Source organism: Crinia signifera, chromosome 11 (assembly GCF_055691185.1).
Source record: "Crinia signifera chromosome 11, ASM5569118v1, whole genome shotgun sequence".
NCBI lineage: Eukaryota > Metazoa > Chordata > Amphibia > Anura > Myobatrachidae > Crinia > Crinia signifera.
The window spans coordinates 40153723-40179759 of record NC_139227.1 but is presented as its reverse complement, the minus strand read 5'-3'; the positions used below and the strand labels follow the sequence as shown (position 1 = coordinate 40179759).

General features: G+C 46.0%; 1 protein-coding gene across 4 annotated transcripts in view; it reads left to right on the top strand.

The window, feature by feature from the left end:
• LOC146045878 (phosphorylase b kinase regulatory subunit beta-like) overlaps positions 1-26037 on the top strand; it is a 210242-nt gene that overhangs the window by 12150 nt on the left and 172055 nt on the right. For 3 of the 4 annotated variants that reach the window (XM_083164989.1, XM_083164987.1, XM_083164988.1), the window contains one exon: positions 14607-14696. In XM_083164989.1, coding sequence (XP_083021115.1) covers positions 14607-14696 — 90 coding nt within the window. Of the gene's footprint in view, positions 1-14606; positions 14697-15130; positions 15342-26037 lie in introns of all 4 variants that reach the window. The other variant, XM_083164990.1, reaches the window with a different exon arrangement.

The window sequence follows — 26037 nt, the reverse complement described above, 5'->3', positions numbered from 1 at the left end:
TTGACACCAAAAATCTTTCAAATATCATGTCGACAATTTTTCTGGTGTCGACTTGTGCATGTAGAGCATGGGTCCTCAAACTGCTGCCCTCCAGATGTTGTGAAACTACAAATCCCAGCATGCCTTGCCACAGCTTTGCTATAAGGGAGTATTAAAACTGTGGCAAGACATGCTGGGATTTGTAGTTTCACAACATCTGGAGGGCCGCAGTTTGAGGACCCATGATGTAGAGTTTTGGTGTTGACCTGCTATAACACACCTATAATCTATTATTAAACAATACAACATTTTAAAAACTCTATTTTTTTTTATGATAATAAACCGTTAATGACAATTAACAATGACAATCCGTCCGTAACCCCTGTGAGGTCTGTTTCTCCTCTCTGGCAGAATCAAATCACATCAAAAACTTGTCGGAGGAAAATCCGCAGTTCCCTATTCTAGGGAGAGTCAAAGCCTCGTCAAATTAAAAGTCAGCTAATTTAGTATCAAGACGATATAGTGGGAACAAGCTGGATATTCTCGAATCTTTGATCTTCCGCACACTGCATAATTTGCCCTGTTTTTCTGCCACTTTCAAAGGAAAGCGCGTTCTCTTTATTCCGACAAAACTGAAGTATTACAAGAAAACCTTACAGAGCGTGGAAATGTTATTTAAGGCGATGATGGAAGGCAGAGCTTTCATTTTCATATATTTGGGAGGGGGTGTTGGTAGGTGTTCTGCTGGAAGTAGCAGTTCGGAGGACGCACACGCATGGAAATTAAGCCCCAGAGAGCAATTAGTTGAGGAGGTCTGATAAATTCCTGTCTGGAAATAATAATCGGCGATTGCACTGGGAACGGCTTAAACTGATTTACCAGTTAAGTGGGATATTCAAATTAGTCGGATTTCTGATCTGCAGTTTAAATCTGTTTATTTAACGAAGTTTAATTTCTTGAGATGCAACAAATTCATATATTAGAGTTTCCCAGACTATCAAACACTTGTATAAAGGCTGCGACGGAGTGCGGGGAGGAATGTGAGCGCCGGTCTGCTTATTAGTCTAAGCGGGGTGGGCCCTTGGGAGCTCGGATACCCGCCTGCAGCTCAGCAAATCCTGAGATCCTGCTCTCAACTAGAGGAAAGTATTTTAGTGAGTCGTGCGAGATATTCGGATTAATCTCCCTATGGAATCATTTGTGATAAAAGTTAGAAAGTCTCATAAGAAGAACTGTGACTTCTTCAACCTCTATTACCCTTCTGAGCAGCGAGCCAATAAGAAATAGGAATAAATATCAAACAATACAACGTCAGCCGTTATTCCGAAAGATTTTATGGAGTGACCACCAAAGCCCCTGATGATTTTTGCAAACCCAACATCCAATATAAGGTATTGATTGACTGGACAAGTCATCTGCCGAAATCCAACATATTCTTGAGGTGTCCACCTAAGTGGAATGGGTCAAGGTCCGCTGTGTTGGTGTAGATCAGGTCTTGGCTGATTGGATGAGCCCCGATCAGCAGAGATCACACATGTCCAGTATTGCCATTTAGCAGGTATCATTTATATTTACCAGGTATCAGCTGATTGGACAAGGTCCAGTCAGCAGAGATCCCAGATTTATTGGCATATATTATGTCTCAGATGATTGGGTGTGCCCCAGTCAGCAAAGATCTCATGTGTTTGCGTATATTAGGTCTCAGATGACTGGATGAGCCCCAGTCAGCTGAGATCCCATGTGTGTTTGCATGCATCAGGTCTCCGATGATTGGATGAGCCTCAGTCAGCAAAGATCCCATGTGTTTTGGTGTCCATCAGGTCTCAGCTGATTGGATGAGCCCCGGTCAGCTGAGGTCCGTCATGTTCTGTTGATGTTGGTCAGCATCTGGATTTTCTGTCTCAGCAGGTTTTCTATAGCAGGGATGGGGAATTATTTCAGCTGGGGGGAGGGGGGGAGTAGTAATCTGTCTATGGTCGCATACAGAATAGTTTGTGTTGACAAAAGGTAAAAAAAAAAAGATAAATAATTATTTCTGTGTTTTTCCTCCCAGATTTCCCACTTTGCAAGCAGGATAATGCCACATTTAGGGTGTGATTCAGAGGTGTTGACAGGCGGCATGATCTTCATCTAGAACAGTGTTTTTCAACCACTGTGCCGTGGCACACTAGTGTGCCTTGAGCTGTTCTCAAGTGTGCCTCCAGATCTAGAGATGCCCAAACCAGTTTACAGCCTCCACCAGTTCAAGTGTTATTTACTGGTCTCTTCTTTTCATTTAAAGGGCCAATGTATTTTATTTGTGTTACCTGTGGGGACCAGTGTGATTGTTTTTTATATGGGGGCCAATAGGTTTGGTATTTTCCTGTGGGGGCCAATGTGTTTTGCCCTGTGGGGATCTCACGGTGTGCCTTGGCAATTTTAAAATCTTATTTAGTGTGCCGCAAGGTAAAAAGGTTGAAAATTACTGATCTAGAATAAGGTTGCGGGTTATTCTTGTAGATGACATACACCCCTAGCGGCGTGTGCTGAGGCTCCAGAACCACCAGCCTATTCCCCGCTGTCTGCTGCCGGCAGACTATAATTTCCTTTTACTTCCTCATTATCAAACTGTCCAAAACTAAAGTATCTTTTAAAATAACATTTTAAGCCAACAACAAAGCAATTATATGTGGAAATCCTTCTGCTGACAGGAGATACATATCACAGCGATGGCGCAGAGGGAAGTGTGAATTATGTGACATGCAATTAGACCAGCAACCTCTTTGCACATTAACGCGTGGATTTTAATAGCAGCAGCGAGCATGACCACACCGCTCTCTCTGCTACAATCTCTGCATGAGATCAGTTATTGCACGTTGTTACAGGGGGATTGTCTTCTATTCCAATATCCATTGCTTACACTTCCAATAAAAAAATCAGCTATAACCTATTATAATTCTTCTAACAACTACTTCATACACTGTAAATGTCTTCTATAAGTATCGGTCATCGTGTTAGTTATTTGGAACGGACGTGGGGGAACCACTGACCTTTCCTGCAAGTATAATTGTGGTTTTTTACAGTGGTACCTGCATGAGACTGAAGCCTCATTACAGTTTTTACCTGATTACAAATAATTGGCGTCAGTAGGCTATGCGGTCCAGCGTGCGTTCCAGCAGACCACGGCATAGCTCTTGTGAGGAGCGAGGGTCAGGAGATGATGCACTTCCGCTTCCAACGGAGTGCGTGCCACCGCCATAACTGTCATAACAAGCTGGAAATTTGCTTAGCCAGCCTATATAAACCATCCTAATAAAGGGCTGGGATCATTTGATCTACAGAATGTTGGTCGAAAAGCACTAGGTCGACATAGGGAACGGTCAACATGGTTCTAGGTTGCCATGAGACAAGATCGACATAGGTCTAGGTCGACATGTGTTTAGGTCGACAGGTCAATAGGTCAACACAAGTGTTAAGTCGACAGTGTCGAGGTCAACAGTCAAAAGGTCGACATGGGGGTTTTCACTGTTTTTTTTTACCCGAATGTCGACACAGTTTGAAGTGCACCTCACATCGCTCGCAATGCTTTGGGCACACTATTTTATTCTCTCACCACTCCTTAGTGTATGATAGGGCATGAAATCCCGCCTGTCGGCTCAAATAACAGTGAAAAGACCCCTGTCGACCTAGAACAATGTTCACCTATCCCCATGTCGACCTAATGGTGTCAACCCAATGCTTTTCAACCAACATGCTATAGGCCAAATGACCGTATCCCCTAATAAATTGTGGTTACTTCTGGACTGTCTGTTTTTTATGGGTTGGGATCATTGGGTCTACAGCATGATGGTCGACACCATTATGTCAACATGGGAAAAGGTCGACGTGGTTCTAGTTCGAAAGGTCATCAGTTCGACAGGTCGTTTGTTCGACAGGTCATTAGTTCGACAATGTCTATGTCGATAGCCATAAGGTCGACATGGGGTTTTTCACAGTTTTTTTACCTGCATGTTAACACAGTCGACATGGACACAGTTTCAAGTGCACCGCATCACCTCGCATCGCTCGCTGTGCTCAGCACACTATTTTATTCTCCCACCACACCCTAGGGGTTATCACTGTTTTTTGACCCGATTGTCGACACAGTCGACATGGACACAGTTTGAAGTGCACCTCGCATCGCTCGCAATGCTTTTGGCACACTATTTTATTCTCCCACCACCCCTTAGTGTATGATAGGGCATGAAATACGTCTGTCGGCTCAAAAAACAGTGAAAAACCCCATGTCGATCTTTTGACTGTCGACCTAGACATTGTCGAACTAATGACCTTTCGAACTAACGACCTTTCGACTTAGAACCATGTCGACATTTTCCTATGTCGACCTAGACCCATGTCGATCTTTTCCCATGTTGACCTAATGACTGTCGGCCATCATGCTGTAGACCAAATGACCGTATCCCGTTTTTTATAACCTCTATAGTAATTATATCTCTGCTCTCTCTACACATTAAAGATATGATTAACATACTAATGATGTGAGTTAGACTTCCGGGTCATGGGGAGCTTTAATGGCAGTGCTTTGTAACCTGTCAGACATCTTGACAAAGGTCCCAGAGGCGGATCGAAACGTTGATCTTTCCCTGCCGTGCTGCCTTATAAAAACCTACTGTTAACTGCTGCAAGACTGGTGAGTGACTCCTTCACTTGGACTGTTTATAAATAATGACCATGCTTCATTCGGGGCTTGGGATCATTTGGTCTACAGCATGATGGTCGACATGGGTCTGGGTCGACATGATAAAAGGTTGACATGGTTCTAGGTCGAAAGGTCATTAGTCTGAAAGGTCATTAGTTCGACAATGTCTATGTCGACAGTCAAAAGGTCGACATGGGGTTTTTCACAGTTTTTTTACCTGAATGTCAACACAGTTGACATGGACACAGTTTCAAGTGCACCGCATCCCCTTGCATTGCTCGCTGCGCTCGCAATGCGTCAGGCACGGTGCCTCGCTGCGCTTGGCACACTATTTTATTCTCCCACCACACCCTAGTGGATGATAGGGAATGAAATACCGCCTGTCGGCTCAAAAAACAGTGAAAATCCCCATGTCGACCTTTTGACTGTTGACCTAGACCTGTCGAACTAATGACCTTTTGACTTAGAACCATGTTGATCTTTTCTCATGTCGACCTAATGGTGTCGACCTAAAGACTGTCGACCATCATGCTGTAGACCAAATGACCGTATCCCTCATTCGGGTTAGCAATGACATCCATTTGCAACCCTTATTTCTTTAATACAGGGTTTCCCAATCTCGATTCTACTTTGTTAGCAAAGCAAAAACGCACTCAAATGGGTAAAACCCTGCTACACTTCAGGTGGGGCAGATGTAACATTGCAGAGAGAGTAGATTTGGGTGGGTTATGTTCAGACTGAAATCTAAATTGCACTGTAAAGTTTTAAAGCGGTGTACCATCTGTGGGCTACATGCAAAAGCAGCCAGTATTTACCCTGCACAATGTAAATGGATTTACTCCCCCTGCATAGCAGCATAAACACAACGTTTACAAAGGGTTTTTCTAGTTCACTCTTTCTGAAAAAATCCTTCTAAAGGAGCCCATAGACGCTCCGTTTTTGCCGGCTCCGTTCTGTACTATGCGATGCACTGCAGGGGGGCAGATTTTACATGTGCAGAGAGAATTAGATTTGGGTGAGTTATTTTGTTTCTGTGCAGAGTAAATACTGTCTGCTTTATTTTTACACTGCAATATAGATCTCACTTTGAAGTAAAACCCCACCCAAATCTAACTCTCTCTGCACAAGTAACATCTGGTCCCCTACAGTGCACATGGTTTTTTCCATCTAAGAATGGATTTTGTCAGAAAGAGTGAACTAGAATAAGGCCCAAAATGACTAGCTTTTTGGCATCCCCGAATCTGGCCCTCTGTCCTCAAAACACTTTCACAGTCCTGGTTTTTGGAAACCAATGTTTGTGCACAGATAGTATAATCAACCTGACGGAGGTACCAAGTCACCTGTGCTTATGCATGGAAATTCTTATAACCTGGCCTGTAAGAGTATCCTGAGGACCATGCTTGTGAACCACTGCTGTGGTAAATAAATAAAAATAGCAATTTCTTGTCCTTTGCAGCCTGTTTGGAGGGTTATACGGGAGTGGAGAGATGCACGGTATCTGATCGACAACCGCCGTCTTGAATTCTCATACTTAGTATTCATGTGTCTCGACGACAGAGCTATATTTTTGCAAGCGAATGTCATGTTGCATCTCTGTGGGATTCTGATAATAACATCTCTGCTTCTTGTTTTATCTCTTGATTTTTTTTTTTTTATTGTTCTGCTCTTCTCGGTGTGGATGTGAATAGGGCGCAGTTTGGTAACCCTCCTTGTGAAGTTCCCCCGCTTTGATTATAGCGACATTGGAAGGACATTGTGCTATGATTAGGAGACTTGATGGAGGATTTGGGCCTCGCTTATTTATTACATGAAATGGAAGCCCAATTATCTTTTGTAATGTATGTGAGCATGAAGATGAATAATGAAACTCGCGGGGGTTGTCTACCTTTGTAATATACAGTTCTTTGCTCCTCTCCAAACCTGACAAATTAAGTCTCTTCATAATACATTTATAGAGGAAATGCCCTTCTCTGGGGTCAGCATCTACGAGTCGCTCTCCCTCCCTGACAGCACGGGGGTGGGGGGGGTGGCGCGGTATGGTTGTCATATGGACCAGGCCAAAAAAACTCTGATATAAATGTAGACAGGAGGTTGATGTGTAATGGCTATGTCTCCTCATAGACCAAGGAACTCTCTGAGATGTGTGTAGACAGGAGAATCGTGGGTAATGGCCATGTCTCCTCATAGACCAAGGAACCCTTTGAGATGTGTGTAGACCTATTTTAAAAAGTAAATATACATGTTTTATTTGACATATTCTGACACTGTAGCCCCCAAGCATTCACCCAGCATGGAGATGCTCCAATTGAGGAAATAACCACAGAGAGACAGTATTATTCACCACTGATTTTATTACACAAATTGTTGTTGGAAATAACACATTATGGGGTGAATTTACTAAGATGGTAGATCTTGGGAGACACCTCTACATTGGGAGCGTATGCCACTCCGTGATGGTGACAGGGGTGCATACCACTCCTTGCATGGTGAAGTGGGTGTATGCCACTCCAGTGACAGGGACGCTTGCCACTCCGTAAATGGTGACGGGGGCGCGTGCCACTCCGTGGATGGTGACGGGGGCGCATACCACTCCGTGGGTGCTGACAGGGGCGAATACCACTCTGTGGGTGGTGACGGGGGGCGTATACCACTCCGTGGATGTTGAATGGGACTCTTCCCACGTGGTAGATGTTGACGGGGGTGAACACCGTTCCGTGGTTGGTAACAGGTGCTCTTGCCACTCTGTGGTTGGTAACGGGGACTCTTGCCATTCCATGGTTGAAAATGGTGGCTCTTTCCACTCCGTGGTTGATACCGGGGGTGAATACCACTCGGTAGCTGGTAACAGGTGCTCTTGCCACTCTGTGGTTGGTAACGGGGACTCTTGCCATTCCATGGTTGAAAATGGTGGCTCTTTCCGCTCCGTGGTTGATACCGGGGGTGAATACCACTCGGTAGCTGATAACAGGTGCTCTTGCCACTCTGTGGTTGGTAACGGGGACTCTTTCCATTCCATGGTTGAAAATGGGATCTCTTCCCGCTCCGTGGTTGATACCGGGGGTGACCACCACTCTGTGGTTGGTAACGGTGGTTCTTGCCTTTCCGTGGATGTTGACGGCGGCGAATTCCTCAATGGTGAGGGGGTTTTTCTCGCGCGGGGAGGCGGCGGGGCCTGTCTCTCCCGCGGTCCCGGTGGGGCCTGTCTCTCCCGCGGTGCCGGTGGGGCCTGTCTCTCGCGAGGAGTCGGCGTGTCCTTTCTCTCGCGGGGAGGTGGTGGGGCCTTTCTCGCGCGGGGAGGCGGTGGAGCCTGTCTTACCCGCGGTGCCGGGGGCGTCTGCCTCTCCCGGGGTTCTTGCTTGGCTTGGCCCATTGATGTTAATTGGGCCATTTTCCTCTCTAGTGGAAGTTTGGACACACTCTGCATCACCTTAATTAAAGATTAAATAAAAATAGTAAATAACAAATAAGTTATACACAAATATTCCTTCTAGTCACAATGGACGGAATCTAGTTGTTTTCAGCGCCGGCACAGTAGATGGCGCCCAAAAGGTGCTACTGAATTGATTTCCCATTTGTAGTGCGACCAACTGCTAGCACAGGCATTTCAGCAGGACTGTTCACATTGTGCCCATTACTTTTATCAGGTCCCCGATGGTGGGGGTCTGCTCAATAATGCGCATGTGAAAACAGTGGGCAGGCCCATAGAAATAATGGGTAGAGACCAGCACATGCAGTCATGACCCTGCGTGTTTGGGACGGGCGGATGAGGTCACTTGATGTCAGCGCCTGCCCCCAAAAGCGTTCATCTGAAAAGTAAATCCTGACTTACTTTTCACAATGAACAGAGGAAAAATCATTCAATGGTGTGTAACCATCGAACGATCTTTCCAGTGTGCGGGCTCATACGCGTGAATGTGTAAGCGTACACGTCAGGGCATAGTGTGGGTATTTGGGTGGCGGGTTGGGCGTGCCTTTGGTGGGCTGGAGTTTACCTGACTTTCAGGTGAGCCTCGCCCCTTAAGAAATCCATGAAGAACCCTAACTGCTCAAACAACAAAGTATGAATAGAAATAAGAGCACACTTACTTACCTTGCCACTATAGAACGGGACGCAGCGCACGGCTGCTCCCGTTTGTCTCCTCCTTCCTCCTCTCTCTCCTTGCTCCTCTCCAAAATCAATATAAGAATTGAAAATGCTGAATTCTCAGCCACATTCAAAAGCTCTGACTGCACAAGTCGGGACCAGGCAACAGAATGACTCCTAGTGTTCCGTCCTGGCTCACCAGGCATTGTGACATCATAGAACCACTGTGATGTCATCACAGGGCCATTGTGATGTCATCACACATGTATTAGCAGCAGCCATACAGGCAAATATATGTATAAAATAAAGTATTAAACTGTGTGTATGTATTAGCAAGGGCAGAATAGCATATCTCCTACCTGCCTTAATTTACAACCATGAAAGGGGCAAAATTATTACCAAACTGGGTGGAGCTATTCAGATTGGGGTGGGGTTTTTTATACCAATGTAACATGTCTTAATGCTGTGAAGGGGATCAGGCCTTGCCAAGTACCATACTAAAGTTTGGGTAGGGGTCTGTCAGTGCTGCTTCAGCCCCTGTGCTCTCAGAAGGGCAGTTCGGGCACCGCTACTGGTCATGTGCCACCTTGATAAAGCCATTAAAGTGAAATGCGCATTGGCGGAACGCCTGTGTTGTGTTGTTATGGTAACAGTGATAAGTTACTGTGTGTGGCCTAGACAGAAGGGCTAGGGTGACCAACTCATCCCTTTAAATCCGGGACACATATTATTTACACAGGTTTTGTGGCTGGCTTTCACCTGTTTTTTTTAAACTGCCACACCTCAAGACTCCATTTCATCTGGTTTTAAACTGCCACAGAACCTGTCTAATTAATACTGTATGTGTCCCCGGTTTAAAGGGTTGAGTTGGTCACCCTAAGAAGAGCTCAATAGTGGAGTTACCTGTAAGCCATAGGATAGATAGCTGCCGAAGGCTGATTGGTTATACTGACTCCCCTCTATGCGATATTGTTAGATTGCTAACTAATACATGTTACATCTGCCCCACCTGCAGTGCACATGGTTTTGCCCATTTTGGGAAGAAAATACTATACTGCGATCAGGTCTGCATAAGGGCCACTGTCTTCCCCCATCTGTGTCACTCTTGCCTGACTGTGTCATTATCTTTTAAAATGCAAGCGCTCACGAGCAGGGCCTTCTCTCATCTTGCGCATGAGCAAACCCCGATCTTCGGTGGCGAGTCCAGACCATAGCGACCGTGTTTGTATCACCCCCCTTGGGATGACCTGACTGATCCACCCAAGCACAGTCTATATTATAAGCTATAATTTCTCTCGTCAAAGCGCTGAATGCAGTAGAAATGCTGGTACTCCAGAGCTCACGGCATACTTCTGTCCCGATGGTTTTGTAATGCCTCCCAGCCTACCAATGTCCTACCCCCGCCCCCCCCGCTTAGGTGACAGGTGCGTCTAACCTGCGCGCGAGTATATACTTTAAGTCTTTAAGAAGCCCCTATAATCCCTTAGATCATCGGCGACACCCCGCTTGATTCAGCAGAGAATTACGGCTGCGCTACACACGTCCTACGCCTTGTTGAATTTGTTCCAGGCCTTTTCCAACGTCTAATTTGACTGTCAACCAGGGCATGAAGTCAAGTTTACTTGAAACTGTCTGATGTTTGTTGCTAGGAAGCCTGTGTGCGATTTCAGCAGAAATTAAAAAGACAATTAAAATATTAATGGAAAGGCTTTAATTCCTTCAGAACTAATGGAGCAGCGCGGTTTTATCAGGCAGGCTTCTACACGATGGAATATTAATTTGCTCAGCTATCCTCGCACAAGCTGAAGTCTTTAACTTCTTCGTATGTATATTACAAATCGAGAAAAAGACTTCCTGTGCGTTACTTGGTCGGTTGTGGTTGGGATAATAAATACAAACTACCCACTAGTCAAATACTAACAAGTACTTTTCAGTGACAGGGACCTCCAGACTAGGGTGGCCAATCCCGGGATCGGGATCGGCGGGATCCCGGGATTTGGCCCCCAAAACGCCGGGATTTCAATCCCGGGATTGGAGTTTCCAATCCCGGGATTTCGGGATTAGACTGCGCATGCGCGCAGTCTAATGCCGGGCAGCGTCTGAGCATTTCTCAGACACTGCCCGACTTCTCCCGGCAGCACTGCGCAGCGTGACCTCTCAGCGTGAGATCAGAGGTCACGCTGCGCAGGAAGAGGTCGCGCCCGGCATTGTAATGCCGCACCGCCCGCCCAGCCAGCGCACCCACCCAGACAGCCAACGCGTCCACCCGCCCGCCCAGCCAGCCAGCGCGCCTACCCAACCAGCCAGCGCATCCACCCGCCCACCCAGCCAGCACGCCAGCCCGCACCCAGCGGCATTGATGACCCGTCCCCCACCCAGCAACCCCTCAAAATGTAAGTAATTTTGGGGCAGTCTTTTTATTGGGAAAGCCAATCCCGGGAATCCCGGGATTGAGCATTTTTCAATGCCCCTCACCTTAGAATGATTTTCTCAATGTGTGAATTTTGTATGTAGCCCAGGACTTAATCGGAGGCTGCGATAAATACATCGTATACGGGAGCTGATGTCACGAGATTTTTCATCAAACACCTGTGCAGGCCTATGCTTTCCCTGACACTCCCAGGAAATGGCCAGTTACCGTCCACCAAACACTGGGCTTCCTGTTAATCAATTTGCTCACAGCTAGCGATTCTAATTTTTTTATTTTTTTTTAAGTTGCACAATTTTTCCCAGGCGTCCCTGAGAGACTTATACGCATGCACGGTCTATTGATTTTTACCCGACCTGCAAATTCGCAACTATGCAACCAGGTCTGAATAACCCCCTTTGTTGTGTGATCCTGGGGATAGTCTGGAACGTTTTTCTGAGGGAAAGGTATAATACTGCGTCTTAAGGCCCCCATACACTATCCGATTTCATCCGATATCGGCACTTTGGGCCGATAACCGGGTGGCCCAAAATACAGGTGTGTGACATCTGATCCGATCCGTTGTGCGGTCCCGTGTGCATCGGACCAGATCAGGGAGGTCGGACGGTCAGCACATAAGATCACGTCCGACCTCCCTGCATATATGCCTGACCGGGGGAGCAGTGGGGCAGGCCATCATCATCATCTGCAGGACACCGGGGCGTGCAGCGGGCGTCGAGTCCTGACCTGGCTGGGCGGTGAACGCAGATATCAGCGGGACGGGCAGTGCATTGGCGGGCATTAGATTTTTTAAATAACCTGTCAAATGACAGATTATTGCCCAGTCAGAGAACAGCCAGTCAATTGACAGGTTATTTTAAAAATCTAATCCCCGCCACTGCACTGCCCGTCCCGCTGATGATAATTGTGTTCACTCCCCCCCCCCCCCTCGGCCAGGTCAGGAATCGCCGCCCGCTAGTGAAAGCACTCACCACTCGCAGTACGCCCCGGCGTTCCGCAGATGATGATGATGACTGCCCGCCCGCCCCCTGCTCCTCACCGCCCGCTGCAACTCCTCGTTACATGTAATAAATCGCAAGCAAAAAATGGACCATCAAGTGCCAAATTGTACGAGAGCCTCCCTGGGAGCTGGGCAGCTCAAAGGAGAATTGGGTCCGACTTGTCCTTAGGACAAGTCGGCCTAATGTATTGGGGGCCTTTAATTCCGTCAAGTGGTCCTGGTACATATAGATTCAAGCCATTAATCTACTGCTATCCTGGAAATCATACAAGGTTATTAGTTGCTATCTGTAACAACATATCCTCACTGCCTTAGTTTAATCTATCTTTTTGTTTAATTCAGTTTTTTTTCCTTATATTTATACTGTGAGCCGGGATTTAAGACCTGGGTTAACCATTTCACACCACATAAAAACCTGGGTTGAAAAATACCAGTAATTTGCTTCTTGATGTGAAAGGGTATAACATAAACAATCCAAACCTTTTAGTCTTTGATATGATTTATTTTATATCTTCAATAGAACCTATTTCTTTCTGCGTATTATTTCCATTACATCTGAATATATGAAATCAATTAAATCTATGAATACAAGGTGCACAAATATAGGTGTAGATTAAACCATGAGATGTCTCTCTGTTTAATGCCTCTTTAATGGGGAATTAAGATTGAAAATGTTCGTTGTGGTTTTCACCTGTTCTATCAGATTGTTAGGGGAAGAGTTTGAGGAGTCTTAGCTGATGCTAGCTAGGTGCATTTAGTACGGCTCTGATCTGTTGCACCCACCCTATATCTCTGCTGTGAATTTACTGCATTGTTTCACCTCGCTCAACTAAAGTCCACAAGTAACAAGTACGTGGACGGAATGGGATCATTCGTCAGACTGCATTTAGGTCTACAGTCATTAGGTCGACCCCACTAGGTCGACTGGCAGGAAGGTCGACCTGACTTAACGTCGACATGGGCCAAGGTCGACATGCCTTAAGGTCGAATTTGCATAAAGGTCGACATGAGGAAGGTCGACTGGTCATAAGGTCGACATGGGTTTTTTACTGTTTTTTATCCGAATGTCGACACAGTCGACATGGACACAGTTGGCAATGAGAATTGGACCCTCGCTTCGCTCGCAATGCTTCGGGCACGGTGCCTCGCTGCGCTCGGCACACTATTTTATTCTCTCACCACGCCCTAGTGGATGGTAGGGCATGAAATACCGCCTGTCGGCACATGTCGGCTCAAAAAACAGTGAAAAACCCATGTCGACCTTATAACCAGTCGACCTTCCTCATGTCGACCTTTATGCAAATTCGACCTTAAGTTATGTCGACCTTGGCCCATGTCGACCTTAAGTCAGGTCGACCTTCCTGCCAGTCGACCTAGTGGGGTCGACCTAATGACTGTAGACCTAAGTTCATTCTAATAGATGACCGCTTCCCCGTGGAACAATACCAGGGGATTCTCTTATAGCAGTGCTGGCTAAACTGGTCCTGAAGATCTACCAACAATTCACGTTCCTCAGTCCACCTAGCTGGCGCACAGGTGCTTTCATTACTAACCGTCACGTTTTCCAGACCACCTAGCTGGTGCACAGGTGCAGTCATTACTAGCTGTCACTTTTTCCAGACCAACTAGATGGTGCACAGGTGCAATCATTAGTGTCACTTTCTCCAGATCACCTAGATGGTGCACAGGTGCAATCTTTACTGTGACTTTTTTCCAGACCACCTAGCTGGAGCATAGGTGCAATCATTACTGTCACTTTTTCCAGACCACCCAGCTGGTGCACAGGTGCAGTCATTACTAACTGTCATATTTTCAAATATTCTACAGATCCACAGGTGGCCAGGAAAACATGGACTGTTAGTATAGATCTTGAGGACCAGTTTGTCCACCCCTATCTTATAAGATTTTTTTATGAAGTTACGACACTGGGCCTGTAGATAAATTATAACAAAAAGACCAGAATGATTAAAAAATAAATAACATATGGTTTAAACTAGCCCGCCCTGTTCCGCACAGACCATTCTGCATATTTGAGTAATGTCTGTTTTAGTTGCCTACTGTTGGAGCCGTGGCACTGATCTCACAGGGCGAATGCGCCTGGTTTGGCTATAGATGACCACGGCTCGGAGGGTGCCTTGGTATCTACGCCTCAGTGTCGTTGCTTCTGTTAGACAGTATGTAACGATGGTGACAGACCCGCATGACCTGCATTGTAATGTGATGAACATTGCTTCTGTGTATAATAGATGTGTCTGATCTGCGCAAGGCCATCTCTGTATCCAGCACACTGGCTTTGATATTAACAGGTACTTTGATGATCTGAAATGTTCTGTGAAAGTCTGAAAAGTGTGACTAATGGATGAGACCTTTATTATGCAGCGGGAGACAGGATTAAGTATTCTCATTTCTGCTGGGTTTTCTTTCTTCTGTAATGTAGGCTCCGTGTATGAACCGCTGAGAAGCTCAGACCTTCCCCGGCCGGGCAATGAGAGCCTGTGGGACAAGTTGGAGCGTTACTACAGAATTGGTGAGTGTTACCTCAATAACTATGGTAGATTCCTGGCACTGGTAGAAGTAATGGGGATGGTGGATCGAACAAGGTCGATACTGGTTGGCGCCTCTCAGCCAAGTCTGTACGATATATATCCGTGTATAGTTGGTACAGCCGCAACTGGACATGAGCTAAACTATGTCTTTGAATTGAATGTAGCTATACCGACCTTCACTGGAATTTTGTGCCGTTTTTTATTAACCATTATTTACATGGCACATATTCCCCAGCGGAGCTTGCAGTCATTGGGAGAACATACAAACTCCACACATACCGGGCCTTGGTTGGATTCAAACCTGTGACACTGTTGCTTTGATACAGCATTACTAACCATCATGCTCTATGGCACGTCTTGTGTAGCCCTGTTTCTATGCTTTCTCCATAAAAATACTTTATTCACTGTTTATTAGCAATACTAAAGCTGGACACTCGGACATCCATACACGGAACTGCCCATTGAGAGACCGTATACTCACCACTGTCCATCCCTGCACTAATGCCGGTGCGTGTGCACTCCCTGCTCTGGCTATCCCAACAAGAGGCAGCGGTATCGGCCTTTCCCTGCAGCCCAGTCAACCGCCAGTGGGTGTCATGGTAACGGCCAGGCTGTCCCATGAATAGGTAAATATTACCCCAATGTATGAACCATATTATCAGAAGGATCAGAAACCAGAGTATCGGTCTAAGAAAAAGATTTAGATTACTATCTATAGGCAATTCTGTTATTGATCAAAGGGTCAACATTCAGTAGGTTGATATATAAAAGGTTAATAGGCACAAGATGAGCATGGACAAAACAGGAAAAAGGTAGACACGTCAAAAGGTCGACATCAGTTTTTCACGGTTTTGGTGTCAATGTCGACGAGGACCCCCAATTAGAGTAGCGCAAATGTAACAGGGTCCGAGTTTTTAAAGCGGCAGTCGTTAACAAGGGAAAAAAAACAGGTTTTTTTTTCCTTGCAACTGATCGCCGCTTTAAAATTAACTTGACAATGTACTTGTGAGTGGCTATGAGGCGGCCGTGCTAACAACTATGCACTCCACGGTGTCCACACTTCAGTGCTTCTCTCCTTATAATCCACAATCCCGCATTGCCAATCTCCTTGTTTATCTCCCCAGACAATACGGCCTTCTCTTAGTATTTTGGATGGATATGTTGGGGGAAATTTACTAAAATTTGTATTCTTTTTTTTTTTTATTCAATAATTTTTTAATGTTTTTTGCAATGAGCAATGACTAGTCATAAACAATATATTTGAAAGAGCAATCAGTTGTACAGTAGGGCATATAGGATCAACTTACAGGAAATGTAAACAGAATATCCACGTACTGAATAGATATCAAATAACATAGTAGTGATGTAATGTCCACTTAACCTAAGGAGGATAAACATTAGTACCAAACAAAAAAGATAAAAAAAAACAAAGCAAACCCCCCTATTACCCCCACCCTGTATAGCCTAGCCCAACTCAGGTATACTTGGATCCCACTAAGGACCTACCCCCTCCCTGCTAACTAAACTATCTACCTAAACCCAATCTTCCCTTTAACCTTTAAGAGGCAGTAAATTAGTGGTTATAGCCAAAACTACTCCGAACTGTCCACCCACAGGATTTAACTCAGTTTTAGCTATCCTTACCATACAAACTAACTTACCCCCTCCAACCCCCCCACCCAAATACAGGATATCAGCCATATGGGCAACACGGGGCACTAAATAGAGTATAAACATAATGTGGCGAGGAGAGATTTGTAGAAAAGAATGAACAGGATATTATAACAAATAGTTGACCAAGGCTGAAAGTAATGACCCCCCGCCAGGCCAGACGAGATCCGGCCCCCCTCCCCTACTCCGGGCATAGTATAACACGGATATAATGCTCAGAGGCAGAATAAAATAAAAAAAATTGTACACCATCCATAGTAAGTGTGTGTGTGTGTGTATTATAGATAAATAGATAGATGTTCAGTATCATGATGGGACCCCAACATAATAAAATAGGCATGTCCAGGTATTGGGTGCATTTTTAAGTGGGTCCTGGCCTCTTCCAAGCATGTAGAGTCAGGATAGCAAACATTCCCAAAACCGGATAAGTCCGTCCCGGAAATCCCAACAGGATGAGCGATCATAGGTGAGAGACACTTACAGGATAGCAACAATATGGCACTATGGACCGTTTGGGACAATGCACTTGTGGTCTTAATTAGGATGTCGTAGAACCGCGGAGACATAAATAGTTTGCGGAAGCAGGGAAAACCGGAAACCTGTAGGGCAGAACCCGCTGTCAGAATCATATAGCAAATGTTAGGGCGGCTCCATCCAGTAAAGAGCAAGCCATTATCAGGGACATGAGAAGACATCTCCTTATGATCGGATGAGGTCAGCGGAGATACAGCATCGGCATCCGGGACTGAAAACTTAAAATTTCTCATTCTGACCGTGTATAACCAGGGTATTCGTGGATTGATGCGGTGTATAGAGGCATAGCGTTCAGACTTTCAAGTTTAGCCATCATTTTTTGCGTAGAAGCATTAATCGCCCTAAGCAACAGTGATGTATGTTCGGCCATAGTAGTGGTGGATTCGGTATGAAATCCCGACGGTCAAAATCCCGACAGGGTCGAAATCCCGAATGGTTCATAATACCGACAAGGACGAAATCCCGACATTTAAAATCCCGACAAGGACAAAATCCCGACAGGGTCAAAATACCGACATATAGAATGTACAGCTGAAACAGTGAACACGACTTACCGTCCTCAGGTCGTGAGGTCGACATGGGTTTTTTCACTGGTTTTTTTACCCGGATGTCGACATGGACACAGTTGGGAGTGAACCGCAGCCCCTCGCATCGCTCGCTTCGCTCGCAATGCTTCTGGCACGGTGCCTCGCTGCGCTCGGCTCACTGTCGGGATTTTGACCATCAGGGTTTTTGACTGCATCCCGTAGTGGTGGCTAGCACACCACCCAGGCACACCAACTGATAAGCAAAGAAGGTTGACTAGGCAGAGCAGTGTGTTATATTACAGGAAGTAATGAGATCCAGGGAGATATCAGGAATGAGCAGTAAGGCACATTATCAAAACCCAGGATATTAGAGAGGAATGAGAGATATAAGTCTCAGTTACACAGCTAGGGACAAGGTCTGTGCAGCCTGGAGTCGCCACTCCCAGGACACCTGTCCAAGGATGCTGCAAATGGTAGTTAAAGACAAGAGCAGGGCAGTCACTGGAGGAGTGCTCCGCAGGATGAGCTGGAGTTTCCAAGATGGCATCCGACCACTATTACACAAGCGACAGGGAGTCAGATTACACCAAGCCAGGCACTTTCCCACCCAAGAGACTTGCTCACCGGCGCCGCAGCAAATGTTCAGCGGACACAGCAGCCACCGTCAGAGGAGTTCACCGCGGGATGGAGCATCCAAGATGGCGTCCGACCATGGGCGTGCAGCATCCAGAGAGCCAGTGGTATCAGGTCGTAGGTACTGCTGCGGCCACATCAGATGCCTCACAGGGGTAAGGATGAGCTTGCCAGCAGCAGGAGAGCAATGGAGACAGAGGTGAGTAGAGCAGGGGCACCCGAATGTCCGTCGGCAGGATAATTTAACAGGATTTTCCCGGAGCTCATACACCCTGCCTCCTACTGCTTGCTAGGTCAAGCCACGCCCCACTAAAATGTGTATTCTACTTCACATGTGATGTTGCCATGGGCAACCAATCAGAATCTACTTATTTATTTAGCACCCTCTAGAATGTAGTAGACTGTATCAGACTGGTTGCCCATAGCAACATCACATGTGTAGTAGACTACACATCTTAGTAAATTTCCCCAGTTGTGTTTTATAGTTCTGTGATGGTCTCCATTCTCCTATTACTGCCCTGTCGGACCCAGCTTGTACACTCAGATTACAGGGAGGTGCAGGGGTGTCAGGGAACAGAGCGCTGTGCTGGGCACATTGTACCACTTCCAGTGTCTTGATGTCGCCCTTGTCTCTGTGATGTTGTTATCTGTAAGAGGCAGAGATGGCTTTGTGAATTGCAGCTTGTGCAGCTCTAGATCATTGTAAAGAAATTCAATCTCCACAAATAGCTGGCGCGCCCTACTTCTTCCCTCTAGCCTACAGGAGGATGGATGGACAGGAGTCGCAGCTTAGCCTGAAAGAATTGCATCAAATAAAGCTGGGTCTGTTTTAGCTTGAAAAATCTGCACGGGAAATGGCTTCAAAGCCCGACGATTATGTGTGCACTGGTGACCACTGTATGTTGTCACTTACAGGCAAGGCCCTCCTCCACCTGGGTATCTAGCTAACAAACTCCATGTCTCAGTAGTACACTATCTCTGGCTGGGCCCGGATGGCGCCCTCCCCCTCTGGCTGGGCCCGGATGGCGCCCTCCCCCTCTGGCTGTGCCCGGATGGCGCCCTCCCCCTCTGGCTGGGCCCGGATGGCGCCCTCCCCCTCTGGCTGGGCCCGGATGGCGCCCTCCCCCTCTGGCTGGGCCCGGATGGCGCCCTCCCCCTCTGGCTGGGCCCGGATGGCGCCCTCCCCCTCTGGCTGAGCACGGATGGCGCCCTCCCCCTCTGGCTGGGCCCGGATGGCGCCCTCCCCCTCTGGCTGGGCCCGGATGGCGCCCTCCCCCTCTGGCTGAGCACGGATGGTGCCCTCCCCCTCTGGCTGGGCCCGGATGGAGACCTCCCCCTCCCTCTATTTTGTTGTGAGTGGAATGAGCCTATCAGCATTTGTACCGTGTTTAGGTATCACTGTATTTCTGCACGGTTCAGGTGAAAGGAAGGTGGATATAATATTTAACTGCAGCCGCCTTCCACTCTCCAACACAAACTGACATTTCATCCTTCGGGTCAATGCTTTAAATCCGATTTCCAGAAGTCACAAGTCATAAACGGTCTCTGTGGTATTACTAGAGCCTGCAATTATATGTCCAGTGCCTCCCCTCACTGTGCCAGCGGGAGATGGAAGTTTATAGCGTCGCTTGCCTTTAGAAATAGGTTTTATGCTGCAAGTGCAGCACTATATCATTTTGTATAAAATCTGAGCAATCCAGTCTTGATGATTGAAGACCCTCACTGGGGTGTGCAGTTCGCACCCACCAGGGGACCAGGGTGCAGCAAACATGACTTTGTATTTCATTATTATTACTGTTTCAGATGTCCACGCATTGGCGCAGACCCTCCAACATCGTCTAACAGTTGAAGTTTAATTGCATTTAGGGTGGCACAAGTCCCACATTAGCCAGGTGGCGTTTCTGAATTAGGCCCAGAGAGAGGAGGATAGTGTCAAATTTTTGGGTCTAAACAAAACAAATAAACAAAATAAAATTCAGCGTTTCTCTTTGATCTGTGAAGGGTAACAGCGACTCAGGCTGCTGTTTAGTAACCGGTCTCCTGGCTGTAATCAGCACACATTGTGCGGCAGAGTGTCTCCGGTTTGGTGTGTGAGCTCATTCCGACAACTCATTATCGAAAATGATAAACTACAATTAAGAACTAATTTGAAGAATGTTCAATCTTTTCACATGTTCTAAGTTTGGCCGGCATTTAAATCTATAATTAGTGGTTTTATAATTGTGTTTAAGGGGAAATGTATCTGCAAGAGAAAATATCATATATTCTTGTTGTGTGTTTTATTTTCCTGGTGCCATTTACAAGACCTGAAATTATGGGAAATAATTGTCACATTCAATCTTTGAAGACCCGCCACTGATTTTTGTGTATTATATATGTCACTGTTGTTGCTTCGATTGTGTTGATGTTAACATTTGGCCCAGGTGTTGATTTATTGCCCAATAAGGTCGCTCACCCGAATGCCTCCCACTATTGTCATGCTCAAAAGTATGTCGGTGCATTCCACCGTTATGGAACGCAAGCACAGACTCCACACTATTGCCTTAGTGATCTACGCGATGTCACTTCCGGTGCAGCACTGGGCGGCTTGGAGAGTTATTCAGGTCTGCTATTCACGGCAGGTTCAGCGTGATTAATATTGTGTGGGTCCACAATCCAGTGGGGAGTTATATCCATGGTTGTGCTATCTCACATGCGCTTGTATGAATGGCTGTGCGTTCCAGCAATTTGGAACGCACGCCACTTCCGGGTTTTGGATTACAGCTACGTTTTTGCGTTGCATGACACTGAATCTGTTTATTTGGCTCTTGTTTTAGCTCAATAGGTATTATGCACCGAGGCACAATGCTGCACTATGTTTAAAGCCTTGAATTGTGTTAAGGCCCATACAGACACTAAGATGATGCCTAACGACCCCATTATAAATCACCTCCTGAACAACCCAGAACGACTTCGTTCAGGGTCGTTCAGGAGGTGAATCTTTCAACATCGTCTAGTGTTTATGCTGTGAATGACGGACGACTACAAACGATGCGCGTACCCGTGGGTCGTTAAAGACCATAGCCATCGTCAATGCATGCAGGTCAATTTGGCTATGGTCGTTAACATTGTTTGTTTTTTCAATAGAAAAAGGACCTGCATCGTTTGTGGTCGTTTCTCATCTGTCGTGCACCAGCGATCACCTGCAATGCTGAGGTCTTTCATTTTCACTTCAAGGGTGAAAATGAACGATGGTAGTTAAGATGTGACACATCGTAGTGTCTGTATGGGCCTTTAATCGTTTATTATTGAGCGATTTTATCTGACATTCTTTTGATTGGTTGTTGTGTGAGCTTCCAGACCCTGGGCCATTTTGAGATAGGTCTCTGATGGAGTAGGATCTCTTGTACCTATGGCCTGATGTCTTGACAAAGGTCTGCAAGACAGACCGAAATGTTGACGACGCCTGTTTAATGTGTGTTTTATTACATTAAAGATGAGTAAGTAACTTTTACCAAAAAGGACTTTGTCAACTGTGAATTGGTGAGTGCTCTCCTTTCTTTCTATATTATTGGACTCCACTGTTCCTTGGATTGAGGCACAATCGTGTTGGAAATAACTTTATTTGAGTGCGTATAACCTGCTTCTGTTGGATAATTAGGTATTGCTTTCATAGGTTTTAGTTGTAAGCACTGGCACAGTAACGCCGATTGTTTCGCCTTTTGTTGCTGGCGCATACACACAAACAGTACCGGAGATGAGAGAGCTTCTGAAAAACGTAACACCCGTAGAGGCTGATTGGGTGGCATGGATGCCAATGACGAGTTTTTAAATAGTCTTTGCCAAAATTATAATTTGAGCATTTTTTTGTATGTCAGTACTATTCCGAGGGGCATATGACTTGGACAAATGTATCTTTTGGTGTAATAGGTCTTTATAGGGTAGGAATTGGGCTGCAACAATGCAAGCGGACGGAACCACCCTGACTTATGGGTGTGTATCAAATGCTCTGTGTGACTCAGAGGAGGTGCGCCAGTTTCTGACGCATATATTGTAGCTAGCAGAGGGCTGGTGCGGATGGTTGGGGATCATTCGGTAGATAGTTAATAGGTCGACCACTATTATTAGACAGGCAGTAGGTCGACACGCCAAAAAGGTCGAAATGGTCTCAAAAGTTTGACACAAACAAAATGTTGACGTTAAAATGGTTGACACATGAAAAGGTCGACATATTCGTTTTTCACTATTTTTGAGGGGTGTGTATCCCAATCTGCCAACAGGGACAACGGATAAGTGTACAGTGTCCCCTCGCATGGCTCGCTGCGTTCACTACGCTTGGCGCACTATTATAATCTAACTCTATACCCACTTGGATCGTGAAGAAAGAACAAGTTGGTTTAAAAATCAAATCTTGAATAACTCATGTTGACATTTTCATGTCGACCTTTTGCTTGTGTCACATTTTTGTCAATGTCTACCTAAACCAGGTTGACCTGTTTCGCGTGTCGACCTTTGGCCTCTTGTCCTAATTACTGAGGACCAATCAACCATAAAACTGTGTGGGTTTGGTTCATATGGGGTTGACAGTTGACATTGAAAAAAGGTTGACATGAGGTTTTTTTTGGGGTATAAATCTTATATCTTGATAAAGTATGTTAATGTAAAAAAAAAAAAGATTAACACAAAACCAAAAAAAGTTTGTGACGGGAACAAGAACCTCCTGCATTAGCATCCGATAGTAAATCAGGCTTCCTGCACATTCTGACACATTGTTTGGGATTCAGAGTCCTCAATATTATTCTTGTTCTGCGTCTTGCTTTGAATGTTTGTACAATTCGCTGACCATATTTGTTCCCATCTACCTACCCCAACAACCCCTCACACCAGGAGGCGTTGAGCGTTGTCTTCCACCCTGAGATAAGAAGTACAGAGTAATAATGAAATGGCACAGAGGGAAACATATAGCGCAGAATGGATGCAATGAATGACCAAACCGCAGAACATCTAGATCGGATCCACGTAACCACAAACAGGACAAGAGCATGTGGTGTAGCGGAGACACAATGGAAGAAAGACATTCCATAACACTCAGAGCAGGAGGAGAAGACTATAAGACAGTGGGGGGTATTCAATGTGGGATCACGGCTTTCGATCCCTGCCGACAGCCGTGATCCAGGCCCGTTTGCGGTCAGAACGACAGGCGGGATTCAAGGTCTTGCCTGCCGATGGGCGCAAAGGGGGCGTGGGCGTGAAAACGGCCTTGGATTGTCGATCTGCGGCCCAGATAACGACAATCCACGGCCGTTATCGGCAGAAGGGCATTCTGAAGTCGGGCCCGTTCTGCCGTGATCCCGCATCAATGCTGTCCTTAATGACAGCATTGAATATAGAGCTGCCGGTATTTCCCACGTCGGAAATAGCGGCAGCAGATTGAATACCACCCTAAGATGTTAGGGCTTCAGGACTTCTGAAAATTTGACAGGTTTAACCCCTTCCCGACATTTGACGTACATTTACGTCATGGCCGGGATGTACTTCCCGACACATGGCATAAATGTACGTCATGACTTTAAACTGTCACTGCGTCTCGAGACGCAGTGACAGAGGGACGATGTCTGCTGTCCCTGACAGCAGACATGTCCCTGCATGCCCAGGGGGGGCTGCGATGCCGCCCCCCCGTCGGCGATCGCTGTGATTGGCTGTTCAGTGTGAACAGCCATTCACAGCGTTTTCCTGTGTTACCAGCGAATCAGACGCTCGGTAACACAGGTGTCAATCACCGCCGGGCGTCAGGGGGCATGAGGGGGTCATCGGTGACGATGACACCTCACCCCACCCTCACCCCACCTGCCCCCAAGGCTGTGATTGGTCCGTGGGACCCACGGACCAATCACAGCCAAGGCGCGACATTTAAACTAACGGTGACTGCGCTGCAGACGCCATTCCGGTCTGGAATAGCGTGCAGAGCGGTCACCGTGCCTATCTGCCGTGATACTGACCTGATCCTTGCTAATACTTACCTGATCCTTGCAAATACCTTACCTGATTACCTGATCACTGCTTGTAGCGTGCTGGACGCTTCCTGGATCTGACTTCTTGGGACTTCCTGCTGCTGCTGCAGTGTGATAGAGAGATAGAGAGAGAGATAGAGAGAGATAGAGAGATAGTGACAGAGAGAGCTATATTTTGTGTCTGCTACCCCCCCTTTTTGGGGGTGCAGGTTTTTTTTATATATAAATAACTGTCAGTGCTGCTGCTGCAGTGTCATAGAGTGATAGATAGTGATAGATAGTGATAGATAGTGATAGATAGTGATAGATAGTGATAGATAGTGATAGATAGTGAGAGATAGAGAGATTTGTGTCTGCTACCCCCCCTTTTTGGGGGTGCAGGTTTTTTTTTTATATATATAACTGTCAGTGCTGCTGCTGCAGTGTCATAGAGTGATAGATAGTGATAGATAGTGAGAGATAGAGAGATAGAGAGAGATAGTGACAGAGAGTGATAGAGAGTGTATATTTTGTGTCTGCTACCCCCCCCTTTTTGGGGGTGCAGGTTTTTTTTTATACATATAACTGTCAGTGCTGCTGCTGCAGTGTCCTAGAGTGATAGATAGTGATAGATAGTGATAGATAGTGATAGATAGTGAGAGATAGAGAGAGATAGTGATAGAGAGTGTATATTTTGTGTCTGCTACCCCCCCTTTTGTGCTGATCAGTATATCTGTGCTGATCAGCAACTTTTTGGGGGCGCAGGTTTTTTTTTTTTTTTTTATATATACCTGTCAGTTGCTGCCAGTTGCACTGTCAGTTGCACCAAAGGTTGTGCACCTGCTGCCCCTCACTGGTAATCAGTGTTGCATCACTGATCACCTTTTTTTTTTTTGAGGCTGCTGTGGGGTCTTTTTTTAATTTTTTTTTTTACACACACTGTGATTTTGTGGGTGTCCTGTGGCCACTGTGCGCTGATCAGTGACGTACATCACTGATCAGCTTTTTCGGCACAGGGTTGATCTATTTTTTTTTTTTTTTGATCAAATTCCTGTTGCCTTTGAGCGCTGTTCCGTGACGGACGTTACTGACCAACATCTGTGCTCAATTTTTGGCGCAGGAGCTTTTTTTTTTTTTTTAACCCCTTCAATTTTTTTTTTTTTAATTGGGATCAAATTCCTGTATAAAGTATTTTTTTTTTTCTGCACTACATACACACTACACACTACATACCCCCCGGGTTGAAATAAAGTTTGTACCCCCCCCTACACTATACACGTGTTGAAACATTTCACTACCAGTAACACAAAAATAAAAATGTCATCCCAAATGTCATCCCAAATGTCATCCCAAATGTCATCCCAGTCATCCAGAAGAATGTATTCAGCGGAGGAGGCATATGCCATGCTTGCCTCTGATTCTGACACAGCCAGTGAGGCAAGCGGGGAATTTGAAGGATTCATCTTAAGCTCCTCTTCCTCCTCTAGTGATGAGGGACCCCCTCAAAGACGCCCCCGTAGAGCAGCTGAGACCCCCCCCCAATAATTGATCTCGTATGGACCCCACCACCAGACAATTTTGAGCCCCAGGTTCCTGAGTTTTTGGCCATGCCAGGAATCCAATTTGATTCCACAGGTCTCAGAGAAATTGACTTTTTCAAATTATTTTTCTCTGATGATTTTATAAATTTAATTGTGGACCAAACTAATTTATATGCCCAGCAGTTTATTGCTCAAAACCCCACGTCATCATTTGCTAGGTGGACCCCTGTAGATGCAGTAGAGATGATGACGTTTTGGGGTCTGGTGTTTCATATGGGCATAGTAAAAAAGCCAAAAATTAGGCAATATTGGAGTACAGATGTTCTGTACAGCACCCCATTTTACCGTATGGCCATGCCCCGGGCTCGATTTGAGACGATCCTTAAATTTTTGCATTACAACGATAATGCATAGTGCCCACCCAGAGATGATCCCACCTTTGACCGG